This window comes from Thermobia domestica, chromosome 1 (assembly GCF_964235325.1).
Source record: "Thermobia domestica chromosome 1, izTheDome1.hap1.1, whole genome shotgun sequence".
Classification (NCBI taxonomy): Eukaryota; Metazoa; Arthropoda; class Insecta; order Zygentoma; family Lepismatidae; genus Thermobia; species Thermobia domestica.
Window position 1 is genome coordinate 61,099,484 of NC_137454.1, and position 21,352 is coordinate 61,120,835.

A 21,352-nucleotide genomic window follows, 5' to 3' on the forward strand; every position below is an offset into this window, starting at 1 on the left:
TTATCCTTCTGTAACAAAAACTCGTTTCTCCTGTAAACATCTGTTTTTAGTTTTGGCCCCTCGAATGCAGAATAAACCCAGGAAAAAACCTTTCAGTTTAACTCCCAAGGTTATGTCCTTTAGGTTGAAGGAAATGGATGGTTAAGGCAAGTGAATGATGATGGATGAATCGGTCAAATGAGAATATAGAACGAAATAGGAGTACCCCGACAAAACTCACGGACACGATGTTGTCCACTAGAAATTTACCTGACCGGGAATTGAACCAGGAACCCGAACTATCAGAAGTAAGCGCTCTACAACTGAATCGGGTTAAGTTCCAAAGTTGGACGTCCGTTTCCAGGAAAATTTATAAAATTTACAGGGGAAATATGGATAATTTAATCGTTTGTGTGCTTGATAATATATAAGGATCTCGACAAATCTGTTTATTTGTTATATATAAGCGGTTATAAACATGGGACTATTCTGCGAGTGGAGGGAACTACTTCGCGCAAGGTAACGTAATAGTTGCATTGTGGGAAAGAAATGAGCACTTATATTATCAACATAACGGATAATGCGTCCAAGGGTACTTCTGTTCTAGATCGTAACCTAATCTAACCTTTCCCCCACCTCGCGATGTAACGAAAGGAAGCCTGAAGTCAGTTAAGAACGTAGAAATTGAAAAATTATAAATTTTAATAGCTTTTATTCAGATTTTGGTAGAAAACTATCGGATGTTCAACTTCCGAATAAATGCTACTGAATTACCATGTCCCTCCATTTTTTTTAAGGGTCTTCAACTTTACTGTCTGATTCTAAAAGATTTATTTTTGTTTGTTTGTTGTCGGTGAAAGGACCCAGTCAAATAATATTTGCAATCTTGCGTTGTTTTTCGAACAATTTAAATTTTTAACACTAATACATACAATTCCCGAATATAGTATCTATTTATTCGACTTGTTTGACATGTCGAGGTTAAGGCTATAAGAAGCCTTATCTACCACCTAAACATTTACAAAATTCATAGAATATAGTTTACAATAAAAGTTTAAAAAAAAAAAAACGCTCACTTACACACACACATTTATCCGACTTCTGTCGAAACTTTGTGCAGTATCTTCGGGAAGACTTGAAAAAAATGTGCGTAGTTCATAGTACACAGGTAAATTCTCAGATTTTATTTGAGTGTAAAGGCTTAGTTTTACAGATGATCACAATATGATACAAGGATACGTAAGTGAAGTAGTTTTGTGTAGCATAGCTACTAAAATGGATACTAAGTACAGAACTTCCCGGAATGTTTTTTTTTTTTTTTTTTTTTATTTGAAGATTTTTTTTAATGGGCTTTTGTGCCACAAAGTAGGTTCAGCATATTAAGATTTAGGTTAAGTTAAGTTAGTCCAGGTTAGGCTGGGTTTAGTTTAATTTCGGCTAGGTTCGATATCCCTGGACCTGTTCTGTGGCACTTACTCAAAAATAGAGTGGTGATGTCAAATCTGATGAAAGTTATTAAAATACGATGTAGTAACGGTAATTTGAGTTAGATCAGACCGAGGCTTTCTCGTTTTACACGGAAAATGAGTGATTTTACTGATTTTCTGTAAGCATTTTTTTTTTTTTCAAACGGTGTGTCGAGAGAAAGTTAACACTTCCTAAAATGGTTGTTAATATCCATGTAAACGCTTGTAGTAATTGGTTTTCTTATTTGATAGTCAGGCATTTGCAGTGTCTTAGGTAATATTTTCTTATAATAAAAAAATTAAAGTAACTTGGTATTAGCTATGAACAAGAAAATGAGCTGCAGTATTTTAAATTTCACAGTCAATGTGCCACAACGGAATAGGGTCATTCCACGTCAGTTCATCTAGGCTATGTCACCCACCGACTCGGAATTTGATATTTGGTACACTTGATCTACAACCACCAAAACTAACTTGTGCAAAATTCAAGTTGCAAAGTTCTCGCTCAACCCGTTCACATGTTAGGGTACATCAAAATTTGGACATGGTAGGCAAAAATTCCTACTCGCAACAGCCGGAAATGGTGCATCGAGGTTTAAAATTTCCCTAATAACATGCTGTTGAGGCAACAGACCTATCCATTCTGATGCAGAATTGTCTGTAGATTTCAAATCTGTGGTCAGATTTGACATACCATCAACCTAAAGTACACTTTTGTACAAAAAAAAAAAAAAAAAAAAAGTATACTTGAAAAACGAGCCTAGGTAGGAGTACAATAATGGTTCTGTTTCAAAAAGTACCAAATTCACAGAAATAGTTCCTAGATATTCTGAAAGAGGATGAAATTTCCTATAAAAATGAAGTAAAGTCGTGTTGGGTATTTGGCTTAAAGCTAAACAAGAAATAAAAATGCAGTTTTCCACAATGTACAGGTAATTGTAATATTTCTCATCACTCAAACACACTTACATAGGCCTATGCATTTCATTTTTTGGCGATAGTTTTCCATTTCTGTTCAATTAATAATTTACATTTATTACTCAGTTGGTATTGCCTACCGGTACTAGTAGATGGAGTCTCAATAACAGATAAAATGTGCTGTACTGGGACCCAACATGTGTCAGCTCTAATAGGCCAATAAAAGGTTGCTGCAGGGCCAGCTGGATGCATGAATTTTGTATTTATATCCGCATTGTTAGAATCTACTTCTCTGCTAATCCGATATACCACTTATTATCATAGATGCATGCTACAAAGCAATTAACTTTAATTTGCTGGTAAGCTAACTTTTCCAACTCATCATATTGTGGTACAAAGTTAAACACTAAATCTGGTGTTTCATCTATACTCAATCGTCTTGCTGTTATAGCTGTATTTGTCAGTGGTACAAACTTATGGAAACCTCTTGTGTCTGCTACAGTTTGACCAATCTGGAAACTATTTGCTAACACACTTCTTACGTTGTTAATCTCACCTTCATGCAGATTTTTTTTTTTTTTTTTTTTTTTTTTTTTTTTTTTTTTTTAAGGCAATTTTCGACAACTGACGCTTGCAAACGTCATGCCTTTGTTATCTGGGTTTGAAATGGCATCTGCAGATTTGCCTTTGTAACACAGCGTTTCACACTGCCACAATTTCCATTGCAAGGTGACTTGCCATGGTTGGTGGCAAAGAGAGATCAACAAGCAGATAAGCCAAAGTCTTGGAGATGATGGCACAGATTTAACAAGCCCTTGTAGTTTTTATACTGTGCAGTACATCCATCTGTTACATATTCGACCTTTTTATAATATGTGGATATTTACTCTTTAAGAACGACATGATTTCAGATTGGACTTTATACACAAAAGGCAGGTCATGATGTAAGACATCAGATAAAAAACAGAGATTTCTCAGTTACACTGTTAGTTTCAATAAAATAAAGTACAACTGGGTGTAAGGTACTTGACACATGACTCCATAAGTCTGTATCTCATTTTGCAATAGAAAACCATAACTCTCTGCAGCAAAGTCCATCAATATAATGACTTCATCATAAGAGAGATTTTGTTTACGTTCCTTTAGGTAAGTTGCCTGCCTCTTATCAATGAATGGTGTATTAATCCTTGGAGCTCCTGAAAAAAATGATCAATGAATTCTGGAATTGGTAGTGTTCTTTCTACTAACTGACCACGATCGACATTGACCCACTCTGCAAAGCTCACCTGCTCGTCATCCCAGTACTCCTCGATTATGTTTTGGAGAAATTCTGTTATTTTACTGCTATCGTGGGGACATTTCATACGCACTCGTGACATACAATTTCTATTACTTTTATCACACACCATCAGTGAAATTAAGATCTTCCTTTTTTAAACTAATGGCATGCAACAATAAATCTACATTTTAATGAGTGGTACACAGACACTGTGTGTACCTGTTGAACCTGCAACAACACACCATTTAGGCCTTAATAAGCAGAATTTGGAAAACCCAATTTTAATGCCAGGATGTTTTTCTTTGAAACCAACATAAAGCTCACTTTAGATTGCACAATATTAGTCGTTTTTGCATGTGGAGATTTCTTTTAACACTCACAAAATCTTTTCTTCCAGGAAGTATTCGACTAAATTCGTCATCTTGATAGAAATTTTGAACTAAAGTTACAGTTTCTTCAGGTAGTCTTTTCCCTAATCTGTGTTCTGGTAAGGAGCATATACCCTTGCTTTTACTTAATGTCGCAGCCTGCCTAACGATGTATTCACTAACATTAAAAACATCAGACACTTTATTGCGGGACCATGACTCTGGAGCAATAGGAGAATTTGAAGGTTTTCACGTCTATTTGCTATAGCTATCTTCTACTTCATTAACAGAACTAAGCGATCCAGATCTGCTGCTTTTTCTTTTAATTCATTTGCACTGGTTCTTAAGTCCGAATCACTGGTGTCAGATAACAAATGTTCTGTACGATCAATCTGTAAACTGCGTTTCATTGTTAACTTTGCTACTTCGTGCATCACTTTGATTTTTTACGCCTGCTACACGCTGGTGTGCAGGAACACCATGCAATTTTAAAAGTGAAAGACCTAAATGATTTAAACTTGCATCAAGCTTTGCTTTTTCTTTTTCATCTGCAGCTTGCCTTGTATCCGGATCAAATTTGAATTCTCTCTGAACTTTTGTGTAGAGATGCTGACTCTGGCATGTCTGAACACGGTCTTCCTTGTTTGACAGTGGCGATTTCCTTCTCCACTCTTTTGCAGCAGTTGGAGCACATTTTCTGATCTGAATAACATAACATTCAGATGTTTCTTGACGGTTTTAGCAAGTTCCAGCGTCACTGTTCGCAAATCACGTCTCACTATTTTCTTCTGGCTTGTAAAAGGATCAGAACATTTCTTGTGAGCTAGTCCATAGTGATGCAAATACCACGGATTATGATGAAAACAAATAGTCAGGTTCTCATTGAAACCTTGTAATTTAGACCTCCACAAAATAAGTTCAATTTCACTCTCTGCGAAAGTTTCATTATTAACTGGCAGAATTTCCTTCGTAGAATCATATGTACTCTAGTGGCATTTTGAGTCTGGATGTCCACAATCTAACCTGCAAGAACGTAGATCAGTCTCAGTAACTTTAGATGAACCTTCACCTTCCATTTCAATCCTAAAAATGAAATCAGAAAATAAGTAATTAATTAATTACTTTATGCATTCATTAATTAATTTACAAACGTTAGTAATTACAAATCGCAATATTGCAGATTATGCAGCCTCTGGTACTATTCTGTAATTCCAAATGTGTCACAGCTTTTGCCTTTCAAATTCTCTCCTTTGTTGTAGGCCTACCTGAGTGATTCCATTTCAAATCGTCCAGGGTGGTGCACACGACTGTCTCAGATTTAGCTTGCTTTTTAAAATAAGAAACTATATACAAATTCATTAGACCCATATTTTTTCTTTTTGCTGAAAATTTTTTTTCTTCGATATACAGCCTTCCAAAATGGCTGCCCTCCTCTCGGATTGCTCGAAAACCTGAAAAACATGTCAAATTAAAAATTTTATTGTAGAGAAACGAGTGTACTTAGTAATATAATCGCAATAACGGGAAGAGTATAAAGTTGTATGTTTCGGTGGAGGGCCAAAATTCGTCTATTGGTCCAATAGGAATCGCGCAATTTACTCGCAATGTTGCCAGCTTTGATGAAATTTTTGCTAACCTTTTTTTTTTTTTTTTTTTTTTACGAGCAATACCAACCATCTGCTTCTAGCATCGAAATCTACTCCATAAGGTCTCTTGAAAATGTAAAGGACTTACGTTTCTGATTACTACATCCCACATTATAGCATGATGAAAAGCTGAAAATTTCATTAAGACGCCATTTTGTCAAAAAACCCACCTTTTAATTTTTTTTTTCCTACATATATTGGAGAAGTACCTAAGTATTTAATATTCGTTAACCGTTCGTGCGGCTGCAGCCCCTAACATTCGCAATTAATTATTGAAATTTCGATTTTTGTACTTGAAATGTAACATTTCCTATGGGCATTTAGGTCCTATACACAAGGCGATTTGAAAGGGAGTATGAAAATTTTGCGAGATGAATCCTGACATCAAATCCAGTAGAAAAGTTCCTATAAACATGAGTCGAATTCCGCTTCCTTTTCGAGTTACAGGGTTTCCAACTCGGGACCCAAAATCGGTTCGGGACAATAGAAAATAAAATATATATTTCGCGTTAAATCAGAAACTATGTGTTAAAGCTTTGATAAGGTTCAGAAAGTTTATTTGTATCAATATGACAATTTTCACGTGCGTTGCAATTCGGTTGGCAGTGTTGCCAACTTGGTAGAACTTTTATTTGTTTCCAAATGACACTACGTGGATTTTATTTGATATTTTGTATTCATTAATGATTGCAAACATCACACGAAGGACAATTTTCTCCACGTCACCACAGTTTTCGAAAACTTATATGTATTTCATTAAAAGGTTTTATCTCGTGTGTTATTGATAGTTTGTGTGATTCGGTGTCGTGAACATCGTCCTAGTGTTCTCTGGAACCATGAAAATTGTTTACACTGGTAGCATGACATTGTAGTGCACTAGTTAAGTGTTTGTGTGAATAACAATGGGGAAGTCCTATTACAGTAAGGACCGTATTAAATGTGTTGATTATGCTAAATGCCATAAGAGGATTGTGCACAGAAAGAATCTAGACAAAAAAAAAAAAAAAATTATCTTGCGGTAAAATATGTAGCTGCGTATAGCGTGTTAATGGGAACACATTCATGTTTAGCATGTTAACTGTCTGGTTAATGGTTTCCAAATCTACATTTAGATGAACAAATTCTTTATAGTGCTGGTGCATAATTTCATATTTACATCTTTCGTGGTCACCAACATCTCACACACATTCACGTTGTTCACGGTAAATATTCAAAGCACCCTTTACACAAATAATCATCATCTCCTAATACTACGCCGTACGCAAGATAAAATGTTTGTCAAGAATTCTTTCTGCACATAATTATCTTATGGCTTTTAGAATCATCAACACATTTAATACGGTCCTTACTGTAATAGGAATTCCCCATTGTTGTTCACACAAACACTGTAACTAGTGCACTACAATGTCATGTTACCAGTGAAAACAATTTTCATGATTCCAGAGAACACTAGGACGATGTTCACGACACCGAATCTCGTAGTAAACTGTTTCGTGGTTGCAGCAGAACTTCTTGAACAAGTTTGAACTTGATGCGTGGTTATAAGAGCTTTTGCAATAATAAAAAATATTTTTTCTTCTTTATTATTATTATTATTATTATTATTATTATTATTATTATTATTATTATTATTATTATTACAACTTACATAGACTTAGTTTTTATTCGACATTTTGGTTTTACTAATGAAGGCAAACATCAAAAGAAATTCACACTTAATGTTGCAAACTATCAATAACGCACGAGATAAACCTTTTAATGAAGTACATGTAAGTTTTCGAAAACTGTGGTAATGTGGGGAAAATTGTTCTTCATGTGATGTTTGCAATTAATGAATACCAAATATCAAATAAAAACCACGTAGTATCATTTGCAAACAAATAAAAGTTCTACCAAGTTGGCAACACTGCCAACCGAATTGCAACGCACGTAAAAATTGTCATATTGATACAAATCAACTTTCTGAACTTCATCATAACTTTAGCACATAGTTCTGATTTAACACGAAATTTATATTTTATTTTCCATTTTCGCGAGCCGATTTTGGGTCCCGTGTTGGAAACCCTGTAACTCGAAAAGGAAGCGGAATTCGACTCACGTTTATAGGAACTTTTCTATTGGATATGATGTCAGGATTCATTTCGCAAAATTTTCATACTCCCTTTCAAATCGCCTTGTGTATAGGACCTAAATGCCCATAGGAAATGTTACATTTCAAGTACAAAAATCGAAATTTCAATAATTAATTGCGAATGTTAGGGGCTGCAGCCGCATGAACGGTTAACGGATATTAAATACTTAGATACTTCTCCAATACATGTAAAACTTCAGATTTTTAAAAGGTGGGGTTTTTGAGAAAATGGCGTCCAAACATGGCGTCTTAATGAAATTTTCAGCTTTTCATCATGCTATAACGTGGGGTGTAATAATCAGAAACGTAAGTCCTCTATATTTTCAAGAGACCTTATGGAGTAGATTTCGATGCTAGAAGCAGATGGTTGGTATTGCTCGTGAGGACAAAAAAAGTTTTAAGTTAGCAAAAATTTCATCAAAGTTGGCAACATTGCGAGTAAATTGCGTGATTCCTATTGGACCAATAGACGAATTTGGCCCTACACCGAAACACAACTTTATACTCTTCCTGTTATTGCGATTATGTTACTAAGTATATTCGTTTCCCTACAACAAAACTTTTTGACATGTTTTTCAGTTTTTCGAGCAATCCGAGAGGAGGGCAGCCATTTTGGAAGGCTGTATATCGAAGAAAATTTTTTCAGCAAAAAGAAAAAATGTGGGTCTAATAATATTGCATGAAGATCCTATATTAAAGAAAAAATAAATGAAATCTGAAACTATGATGGAGACCAATTGTGGTTTGCCTGGACGATTTGAAATGGAATTGGTCACCTCATTCTTTGTTCACCCAGGGAGCTTCTGATTGCTGCCACATAGTAATAGCCATGTCAACGAAAAGGGGCAGGAGGGAAACTTCGACAATTCTTTTCATTCATTTTGACATTTTTTAATGTAGTACATTACGTGCTCAAATACCCAACACGATTTTCACTTCATTTTTATAATAAATTTCATCCTCTTTCAGAATATCTAGGAGTTATTTCTGTGAATTTGGTACTTTTTGAAGTAGAGCCATTTTTGTACTTCTAGCTGAGGCTCGTATTTCAAGTATACCTTTTACTAGTTTTTTTTTTTTTGTACAAAATTGCACTTTAGGTTGATGGTATGTCAAATTTGACCACAGATTTGAAATCTACAGACAATTCTGGATTAGAATGGATAGGGCTGTTGCCTCAAAGGATTTATATCAGCATGTTATTAGGGAAATTTCAAACCTCGATGCACCATTTCCGGCTGTCGCGAGTAGAATTTTCTGCCTACCATGTCAAAATTTTGATAGATCCTAACATATGAACGGATTGAGCGAGAGCTCTGAAATTTTGCACAAGTTAGTTGTGGTGGTTAGGTACCAAATATCAATAAAATCTAAGTCGGTGCGTGACATTTCGGTTTTTCGCTGGATGAACTGACGTGAAATGACCCGATATCGAAATCGCAGAAGCACAACATAAATAAAACAATTTGTTACATTTTAATTCGTAACGTAGCATTGAAATGAAAGAAAATGTTTAGTTCAGCGTCCCATGGTTGCCTTTTAGGATAAAAGAGACGGAAGTTTAATGAAATTGAGTTCACTCGAGCAGACGGTTGTACCAAAAACAAATTTTATAGGTAAAATGTGATGTGTAACATTTTTTGTGAAGGGATGAGGTTGTTACTATAAATAATATCTGTCGTTGCACAGCATATTGAAATGGATTTTGAATGGTAATGAAAGTATTGTATGTGTAACTAGTTTCTGAAGCGGAAGAATACAAGAATACAAATAGGATAGAAATAAACGGCGGGAATTTCCGTTTCATACGTTAGTCATGGACGTGTGCGATGGATGTAATGCAAACATACGGTCTTATTACAAAGAATTGTGTGATAAAGAACGTCATATAAAGTTTCTGTAGCGTCATAGTAAGATGAAGCGTAAAATCAACTATGTGAAGCAGGGCCGGATCTACGAAATATTGAGCCCGGGGCAAATAAGTATATCTGCCCCCTTTCCTCCCAATTTTGTATCGAAATGGCGCCCCCTACATACTGTCAATCAGCTGCTCCCCGGGGCCAAAATAGGCTTCTCTCGAGTAGACGGTTATTACGGATATTTTAAGTGTTTTTCCACTATCCTCGTTTATGTGTATAGTCCCCGTCGCTTACGCACCTGCTCCCTACGGACGCACCCCCTCGCTACTGCTCGTGCCCCGCTACTGTACTCCTGCCCTGACTCGGTTAGATAGCATTCGTGCTTTTTAGTAGCCACCTAGCACAAGTTGGTTCGTGGTTTATGCACTAGCTACTTATTTAATGCATGTTCTGCAAAAAGAAACCGGAAAATGCAAAAAAATGTGTCAAAATTTGGTAGAACCGTCTGCCCGAGTAATGCCATGAAATTGAATTAGGCCTATTTTAAAATTAAATTTTTGTGCCGTCCCACTAAGAATCATATCCGGGACCATATGCACATAAAGCACGTTCGCTGGCCACTAGACCAATATATATGTAACGTAGCGTTCAGCTTAGCAACCAGGACCTACAGTTGAACGGTATTCACCAGGTGATGGCATATGCTGATGATGTAAATTTAATAGGGGATGATAGGAGAACAGTAGAAATAAATGCAGAGATCTTATTAAATGCTTGCAGGGACATGGGTTTAGAAGTAAATGCAGAGAAAACTAAATACATGGAAGTGCGTCGGGACCGTAATACGGCAAATCGTGGGGGCGTTAAAATATTAAATAATACTTTTGATAAAGTTGATACTTTCAAATATTTAGGATCAATATTAACAGATGAAAATCATATTCACGAAGAAATTAAATGTCGACTAAAAGCAGGGAATTCGTGTTACTATTCGGTTCAAAATCTCTTGTCGTCGCGAATTCTGTCGAAGAATTTGAAGCTTAAAATATATAAAACGATAATCATGCCTGTTGTTCTGTATGGTTGCGAAACATGGTCACTTACTCTGAGGGAAGAACATAGACTGAAAGTATTTGAGAACAGGATCCTGAGAAGAATATTCGGACCAAAAAGGAACGAGAATGGGGAATGGCGGAAACTTCATAACGAGGAACTACGTAGTTTATACGGTTTACCCAACATTGTTAGGGTCGTCAAGTCTAGGAGGCTTAGGTGGGCAGGTCATGTAGCTAGAATGGAAGAAAGTAGAAACACTTTCAAAGTCTTGACTGGAAGACCCATAGGAAAACGACCATTAGGAAGACCTAGGCGCAGATGGGAGGATAATATTAAGATGGATCTCGCAGAGATAGGAATACAAAGTAGAAACTGGATGCAATTAGCTAAGGATAGAAGTCAGTGGAGAGCTTTTGTGAACGCGGCACTGAACCTGCGGGTTCCATAGGCCATAGAGTTAGTTAGTTAGTTAGTTAGCGTTCAGCTTTATCGTGGTTATATGAGTAGCCTGGGGATCTTCGGCGCGTCATATTATTATTATTATTATTAAAAGAAAAACTATTAAACGTACAGAAATTTCTTAAATCAAAACTTTTCTATTTTTCTTTCAGTTTTAACATCTGTCTCCTACGGTTACTTCACTCACTATATTCTGCAGGATTGTTATTATTTACGGATTTGCCCCATCTAATATCCGAAGTGACTTGGTTTGTTATTCTTCTCGCTCCTCACTCTCTCTTCTTGTTATCCCATACATCCGGCGTGGCATTCTTATTTCGGTAACATTCAATCATTTTTCCTTTATTTATTGGCCATGTTTCTTCTCGCATGTCATTGCTGGCCCAACCATTATTTTATAAATCATCACTTTTTGGCTCTGCAGTCACACAGAACGCCACATACTTCTCCCAATTTCACTATGCTTCCTGCATTATATCTACGTGCATATCACCATTCTTGGCAGCAAATGAGCTAAATATTTAATAAAATTTTTCACTTCATTCAGTTGTTGTTGTTGTAGGATTACTTCTCCGATTCATTCCCTATTGAAATCGGTATATTCTGTTTTCTTTCTACTATTTTTTAGGCCTCTGTTTTCCAGAATCTTCCTCCAACTTTCCTGCTCACTTCTCCCGTATTTATGTAGCATATTATATTATCGTTTGCAAATATCATACGGCAAGGGGCTTCATCTCTTACATCTTGAGTTGTAGCATGACAGTTGAAGAGGTACGGGTTTAAGGCTGAGCCTTGGCCTAGTCCAATCCTAACAGGGATTTGGCATGTTAATCCTACTCTTTCAACTTGGGTAGTAGCTCCTGTGTGAACACCGGTACTTTGGATTATCCTTACGTATTTCTTTGGCACTCCTTTTCTTCCTCACGGTTTAACCGTTTCCTCACTGTCGACATTTTATGATACAAAGTAGGTAATTGTAGTATTACGGAAATGTTCCTCATTTAGAGATTTAATTTTCGAAGGTTGTGGGATATGTGACAATTTATTTTCAATAACGAGTGTATTTACATATTTCTTTCTGCCTGTGTTAAAGGGCTTGTGAGATACTATGTTTTTGGTATAACTTTTGAACTTTTCCCCGCAGGATACGCCTTCTGATAAAAGGGACATAAGAAAAACTCACCGAGAGCCAAGTATTGACTATGTTCAAAAATTCATTTCAAATGGTTCAACCATTTTCCTAGGAGTTTATATATTGAATTTCATTTTTCAAACGTCAGCGGCTTTTATGGCACACTATTCTCGGCATAAAATTTTGCAATCCTCCTAGCCGTCCTCTTAAGGATGCGTATTTTAATAAGTGATATGATAAGCTGGATGAAGTAACTATTCAAACATTATTTTAAACGATTCGGCCCGTTATATGCAGGCGTTCCAGTCACGATAAAATGACTACGATATGTATTAACATGAAATATACAGATCAGGGTTGGCAAAAACGATGGTTCTTATTGAAAAAACAAAAAAACAGGGTTTTTTGGTTTAAACCCGGTTTTTTTGGTTTAAACCAGTTTTTTTTTTTAATAATAATAATAATAATAATTTGTATTTATATCACATATGGACAGAAATACGCTTATTTCGCCTTGGGTTAGTATGCAACAACCGGGTTATGCTGGAAGGGGTCACATAAGCTTAAAGCGGAATCCAAACCGCTTCTCGACTTACATCCAAGAGAAATTGTCCTCCATTTGAACTCGAAACCGGGACTAATTGGCTACAAATGCGATACGTCTGCCGACTCACTCACGAGGGATTCCTGATAAAAAAATACGTTGAACTAATCTTTATATACTTCTTAATATAATCGTCAACAGTCATTTCAGAAGGACAAAAAGATAAACAATTGCACAAGTGGAACCATTATACAGAATTACATATGGACAATTTCAAAGTACTACAGAGTACAGAAGAACTAATTTAGTTCAAGTCAGTTCACTACGACTTTTATTAGTCCAGGTTAAAGAAATATAACGACTTCCTTTGCATATCAGTAAGAAAAATGAATAAAGATACGAATTATTTGAGTCCACTTTGGCTCTGACCTATTTATACATAAATAGTTACCAAAGATTCTTATGATTTCAATAATTGCCTCTCGTGGGGTTTGTATGACCCTCTTCCAAAAAAAACGGCATTTCGATGTATTTTATCAATAGTAAACATTATTAAAACGAAACAATGTTTAGAATTTTCCTTTGGTTGCATAACAATAATAACAAACTATAAAAAAATCACAAAAGAAACATCCATAACGTTACATAAAAAAGGTTGCTTTTGTAATATAATCTCTTTGAGTAATGAATGTGGAATTTAGGTCTGAATATAGTACGAGTAATATATGGGAGTGAAACGTGATAACCCACAAATGTGTGTTCGTCAAGATTTTATGAATAGTTACACTTTTACGAACCTTTTTTGTTTTCTGGTTTAAACTATGGTTTAAACCATCTTGGTTTAAACCAGCCAACCCTGATACAGATCTTAACTAAAAATTGTGTCTCGAATATTAAAAAGATTCACGCTTTTCTCTATAGTCTCCTGTACGATATGAAATGAGTAATTCAAATGTATTGTCAGAATTCTTGTTTCATTAACTTCAAAGTAAAAAACGAGATATTTTGCTGGTATATACTGTGGAGTTCATCTTAAATTAATAAAATAACAAAGCTTACTTTTGCAACCCGTGGTCTTTTATATATATCAGCCTGCATAAAAGTGAAAAATGGTTGTGAACATGGCTCCCAAGCGAGTCAAAATATTAACATAAAGGTAAAAATGATTTCACGGGTGCAAAGATAAGCTCTGTTTTTAGTGAGATATTTTGTTTAAACATTCGATTAGTAACCCAGAATGGTCAGAAATACGACGTTTTAGTTCTGTTCTGTGAAAAATATATTTGATTTAAATCTTAAGATTGTTTTTAAAAAAAGAAAAAAATCGACACAAATCGTGATTTAAATTTCTCTGATTTAAAACTACCCTACTTACAATCAGAACTCGACTGGGGAGGGCAGGAAGAAGGAACCGTTTTAAATTGTTGTATTACTATCCATTGCATGTTGTTACACCATTGTTTAATGTTTAACAACGTAAATTTTTCGAAGGCGCACTATGAATGGAGTTGTCATTTGTGTGACCAATCGGATTTTTTTTTCTTTTTTGAGGGGAGGGAAGCTCAGAATATAGAGACTATACTGTACTCAACATACTATTGTTATATTGTTTCATTTTATTAAATACATCTGCATGTTGAAAAGTAGATGACAAGAACGATAGTATGGGTGTCTCATGCTGCGTGAGTCTATAGACCATCAAGTATGGGAGAGTTATCCATACTGAGAATATGCAAATCTCATTCCTCTGTTAAGGCTCAAGATAAACATAATATATAGTGTCTTTAAATATACAACAAAGTTTAAGTCTTCATGTGTAATGTATTGAACCATTCCATAAGTAATATCGTTTTCTGACAGCGTCATGTGACGGGCAAATTAGAGAGTAAACGGAGGACAGTTAAACTATGCCAGTAACAGAGTATCATGCGGCTTATAATGCTGTATGAGTTTAATTCGGGTTGTTCGGCAACAGCAGCGGCGAAAGCAGGGAACCTCGATACGAAGAAGTACCAGAGATTTAGTTCCAGGAATTCCGTTCGGGAGAAATTAGTCTTACCGAAATGCCAGGACAAGGGAACTGTATCTGGCAAGGCAGGAAGAATTGGACACAGAACATTATTCCACCTATTCAGTATCTATAGGTGCTCGATTACTCGTTTACACTACAGAGGAGAGTTATAGGTCTTGCAATATTTCCAGAATCAAAACATCATGCTCGTATATACACCGTGATCAATCATAAATACAAGGTGAAACTCACTCAAGAGGAAGTGTGACAAGCGAACTACGTAACACGGAGGCCGCTACTTGATCAGTATCTTCAGAAAATTCTTAGTAGCAGTGCGGGTGTTAACAATGTTTTGATACCTTAACTGTTATTGTATAAGTTCGGACTCGGGTATATCGCTGTGGCAGCAACCCAAATCATCTGTTATGCGAACGAGGAGGTGCCAGAAAGTTCTTGCAGGTTATAAAATGCTGAGAGTGAGTCAAGATCCGGTCGTCCCAAGGTAGCTGATTCTAATATCACACGACGCGCCATTGAGAAAAATCCATCTACGAGCACACGACTATTGTCAAACTAACTCGGTATGTCCCAGTTTACTGCAGCGCATCACCTTCACGAACTCGAGAAAACCACCAGGAGCTGCCGCATTGTGTTATATGAATTCCCCAACTCTGACTCAGAGGAGAGTGGATGTATACCGACAGCTGATGCAAACTCAGCGTGATGTGCATTTCCTGAAACGGATTGCCACATGCGGCGAAAAGTTGGTATTTTTCTGAAATCCAAATGTGCAAATCTGTGGTTGACAAGGGCCAACTTCTAGAACTGGTCATCAAATAGGACCGTTTCGAGCATAAGCCCTACTCTGTGAATGGTGGAACTACGAAGGGATAATTCACTTTTAGTTTGTTCATATTAGTTGTACCATCAATGCCTACTTTTATTACGTTGGAGCGAATGTATGCTACACTAGGCCAAAAATCCTGCATTGTTGAACTGTAAACACACAGAATAACGTAAAATCATACTCGGCTCTTAAAATACAACAAAAAATTCAGAAACCTGATGACATCGAACTTGTGTCACACCTGAACTGGGATATAGTCCCGAACTTACCCCTTCGAATTACTACCTGTTTCAGTCCATGGCGTACTTCTAGAAGGTACAGTGCTTTACCAGCTAGCATGAGGTGGAAACAGCAGTGACTGACTTGTTTGCCTTTAATTCAAGATGTAGTGGTATCGAGGAACTGGCAGGAAGGTGGCTGCAGATAGTCCAACTACAGGGGCTACATTTCGAACGTTAACCTGCTTTCATTGAACTACAATAAATATACGCGAGTTGCGTACCAGAATATTGCAAGAGTTATGACTAACCCTTGAAGGAAGATAAGTACCCTACAAATCAATATCCACAGCTAAAGTAGCAACATGTGGGTATTTTCTCTTTCCTATCACAGAAGAGACCCATTTCTTGGTAAGGGGTGACTGAGATGGCGAAACACGATGTCTGCTCCGGCAAAATGATGATGTGTGTGCGTGGCTTCATCAGATTTAAACTTCTCAACCGAAGTGAACACTTAATTCGGTTTATTGTAAGCAACTGTAATGGCTACGGTCTGCGGTGCTGAAGAAAAAAGAAAATTGTCCTGTGCTGATAAATCATAAGTGTGTACTCATCTGCGGGACAGTGCCCTCCTGCACTTTGCAAGAATGAACTATTTTAAGTCTGCGGAATTGGAATGGAAGAAACTTGCCGACGCACCGCATTTACCGGCTCTTGCACCAACAAATTTTAGTCTATTTTGCAATCTTTATGGAAAGTCACTGTGTGATGCTAAATATATGCAACAAACAAATACCCGAGTTCTTTGCATCAAAATCCCCTGAATCCTACCGGTAGTGGATTTAACACCTAGTTGACAGGTGGCAGAGTTGTGGAAATAGAAGAAGATAATTAAGTGCACAATGTTAATACTAGTTCAGGGTTCATTTAAAATTATATATATATATATATATATATATATATATATATATATAAACAAATCTGGCCTTAGTTTCAGTGTATTTGATAATAAATTTAAGAGATCACCTATTGAGAGATGGAACTGTTACGAGAAGTTTTCATCTTACATTTTATTTTCTGGCTGTCATATTCTCCTTATCGTACCAGTTTCGTAAATTTAGGAAATCAGGCTTACCAGTAAGTTAATACTTCAAAAACTTTAGTTACATGCTTAGAACGAAAATTATATTCGTTACTTGAGAACATGGGTAATTCAGTTTTTTGCTTAAATAGAAAAATTATTAATTACTACTTGAATCAAATTCCAGTAGGACAAATACTAGGCTTATAGGGCTGAAGATCTAAATTGAATGATTTCTGCAACATTTGAGGTGCTCCCTTTTGTTAAGTAGATTGGTATTGCTGGCAACTCTTTCTTCGACAGTCATCTTTAAATAGCCGACAGATAAAAACATGAAGTTTAAGATCAATCTATACGTTAACATTAATGGTGATTCATGCCAGCATTTGTGTACATAAATTCAGTTTGTTTCCTTAATAAAATAATAATGGATGCCTATACATCTTATAACTTTTTACGTGTCTTTTGTTTTCTTTAGTGGAGCAATTTTTATAACCAGTTCTTTAGCTTTTTTTTTTTTTTTTTTTTTTGAAAATCTTAATTTTGTATAATTGGAAGGATAATTATATACTTTAAATAAAAGTATTTGTGAAAATTAAGTTTGAAATTCATGCCTCATACAGGAATTGATCATTATTTATTGTTTCCAGAAGACTTCGTAGCTCATGGAGCAAATGTGAATTGTTTGGCTCTTGGACATAAGTCTGGCCGAGTCCTAGTCACAGGGGGCGATGATAAGAAGGTGAATCTTTGGGCTGTAGGAAAGCCCAATTGTATTATGGTAAGTAAATCATTCCTCTGTTATCTTCTACATTAATACTTGAATAATAGATATCAAATACGGATGTGGAAAAAGTATGTATATATTTTGAAATATTTAATTTTGTTCTGAGTGAAAACTAACATAAATTCATCGACTGCTTATTGATTTATGATGTTTTTACAGTAAACTATCAGTTATCCGTACTTTTGCCTATGCTTATTTGTAGGTATAAATTTGTGTTAATAATAAAGGTACTTATAGTGAAATCTGAAACTCCTAATTTTTGGTATATAATAATATCATACAGACCTGTTACGGATTGTATATTTTTATCAGGTCCCCCACCAGAGATATATACCTGTGAAGTACGCACGTTTGTCACTTTTCTAAATTTTAATAATTTCTGTAAAAAAGTGGAACACGTCTAAGGATTGAAACTTGGTGAATGAGCACTTCTATATCAGATCTCTTTATCTAGAAAAGCTCACCTTCCTGATCATTTGCCTTCTTGCAAACCGTCTGCTCAACTCGGAACTTTTAACGTCAATGACCTACTTTTTCAAACCAATCTTCCACTCTTCTGTACTTCATGGACGGTGATGGCTAATACATAGTCGTGTAATTTACGATTTGCTAATCACTTTGGCTTTTGCTCCACATTGATAGAACAACTGGGAGCTGAGATACTTCAGATTCGATAACTCCTTGCAACACCGATTTTAAAAAATTGTCGAACAACATGCATTGGACCACTTGTGTATGTATATAGTCAAAAATACAATAGTTTCAAGAATAAGCAATTTATGGCACTCAATGAAAAAATAGGCATAATTAATTATAATACATTTATTTGCGAAACATACTAATTGGATAAATTTTATTTAATTCTGTACAGAACATTTAAATGTAAAATTAGTATAATCTTTTGTGTATAATACTAAAAACAAAAACTAGAGAAACAACACTTTGTTATTGATTGTTCATTACAGAAGTACATTTTACAACAATTGTTTTTGTGCAATGAATTGTACATAAAATTTTTACACTCAGTACATTTTATTCGGTGCTTATTGTCATTCACACGACAAAGATCAGAATGAAGAAAGAAAGAGAAAAACTTTCAACTATCCGGCCTGTGTGAGATACGTCATAACATGCTTTCACATAAGCAGCGTAGACCGGGTCAAACAGAACAGACGGGTTATTCCATTATAAATGGTCGAACTTTCCCCAGGTGACTATCTGGGATTTTGATTAAATTTTGCGCACAAGTACCTACATCCTTCGTGAGAAAGTCTAATATTTTATTTTCCTATTGCTACCAGTTCCTGAGAAATTGACCTAGAAATTAGGCAGTCCGTATCGAGACTTCTGAACACGCTGCTTTTTTGTAAATTTGGAATGAGCAAGAACTCGGTACTAATTATGTTACATGGGTCAAACTTTGCCATAAATATATACATTGTTGAAATGCAGTAATATGTTGAAAGCGGCATGATCATTTTATATTCGGATATATAAAATGTCAAAGTCAGCATTTTTTACATCACCATTTATAAAGCTCATTTTTTACCAGGTGTGTTAGTTGAAGTTTGCCGGTTTTGCCGTTAGATGTCTCTAGCAATATATATAATTTCTATGATGCGGCATGTACGTCATTTGTTTCTGTAAACATTAACCTTCAAAAATACACAAGTCATATTCGGCCAACAGAATAGTGTCAGAGTTGTTTACCTCAGTGAATATGGCGAGTTTCGTTCCAAGTAAATCGCATTTGCGGCATGCATTGCTGTTCTTATTTCATCAAAAGAAAAAAGCAGCTGAAGCTCATCGGTTGCTGGTAGAAACCTACGGTGAACATGCTCCAGTGATTAGAACATGCGAGACATGGTTTCGTCAATTTAAAAGTGGACATTTCGATTTGACAGACAAGGAACATCCCGGTGCAGCGAAAAAGTTCAAAGACGAGGAATTGCAGGCGTTATTGGATGAAGACACAACCCAATCGCAAGCAACATTAGCACAAACACTAAATGTGACTCGAGGAGCAATTTCCCAACGTTTAAAAGCCATGGGAAAGATCCAGAAGTATGGAAAATGGGTGCCACACCAACTGATGGATAGACAAATGGAAAAGCGAAAAACCGTGTGTGAAATCCTGCTTCAACGGTTCGAAAGGAAATCATTTTTGCATCGTATTGTCACGGAGAACGAAAAATGGATTTATTTTGAGAACCCGAAGCGAAAAAAAAAATCATGGCTTGTACCTGGTGAAGCCAGCCCATCGACGGCAAGGCCAAATCGCTTTGGCCGTAAGACAATGCTCTGTGTTTGGTGGGACCAGTGTGGTGTGGTGTACTACGAGTTATTAAGACCTGGTGAAACAATGAATATGGATCGCTACAGACAACAAATTATTAATTTGAATCATGGGTTGATCGAAAAACGGCCGGAATGGGCCTGAAGACATGGCAAGGTTATCATGCAACATGACAACGCGGCGTTTCATACCACTAAACTGGTGCAGGACACATTAAAAACACTTAATTGGGAAATATTACCGCACCCGCCGTACTCTCCAGACCTCGCCCCGTCGGACTATCACCTTTTCGCCTCGATGGGACACTCACTTGCAGAGCAGCGCTTCGCTAATTTTGAAGAGGTCGAAAATTGGCTCGTCCAATGGTTTGGCTCAAAAGAGAAAAAGTTTTTTTGGGATGGTATCCATGGTTTGCCTAAAAGGTGGGCAAAGTGTGTAGAATCCAATGGTCATTATTTTGCATTAAGAAATTGTGAGATTCCCTGAATATTAAGTATTTTCTTTCTCGAAAAAACCGGCAAATTTCAACTAACACACCTGGTAACGTGTCACAGATTTCCTAGATAAAACAACAAATACCTGTGTTTGTGTGCAGTACCTTACAGGGTAGTGAAGTATATGCACCAGTAATGCAGAGCTGTTTACGCTTTATTTACGGGATTTATGAGAGGCTAGATTTAGTATTATTGTTTAAAAATAGAATCAGAGACCTGTTTAACTATGTTGACAGTTGAATATGAGTGTGATATTTTGAATGATCCTTTTTACTTATGTACCAAACAACTTGCGTGATTTTCGAAACCCTGATGTATTTCCTTCCATTTTAAATCATGGCCTTTGTTGACAGGTGTCGGTAGTCGTTTAGGATTAGAACGGATATGGAGAATTGAAGGAAAGAAGTATATGTGCGCCAGATGAAATTATTTACACTGATTGTACACTTGAAAACATATATTGCAAGACTGTAACCTGCCATAGAAAGAAATTAATTGTTACAAAATAGTACAGTTCTGTGGGTCAAAATTACTGTTCAGTATTGGTAATAAGAAATTGAGCGTTCAAATAAATAAAGAAAAGACATGCAGACAAAGTGAAAAGGAACACAATAAACCTGTGGAATATGATACGTAAGCAAATGATACGTGCATATTGTGAAACATAGATGATTTCAAAATGTGGAAACTTTTATACACTTTGCAAAACAACATACATTTCTTTATTTTTTAAGACATGCTAGTACTTTTTGGTAACTATTATCATCCAGTCTGTATGTTC

General features: G+C 36.1%; 1 protein-coding gene across 3 annotated transcripts in view; it reads left to right on the forward strand.

The window, feature by feature from the left end:
- kat80 (katanin p80) overlaps positions 1 to 21,352 on the forward strand; it is a 122,707-nt gene that overhangs the window by 928 nt on the left and 100,427 nt on the right. For 2 of the 3 annotated variants that reach the window (XM_081757630.1, XM_081757636.1), the window contains exon 2: positions 17,645 to 17,775. In XM_081757630.1, the coding sequence (XP_081613756.1) occupies positions 17,645 to 17,775 (131 nt within the window). The remainder of the gene's footprint in view (positions 1 to 17,644; positions 17,776 to 21,352) is intronic. The other variant, XM_081757634.1, reaches the window with a different exon arrangement.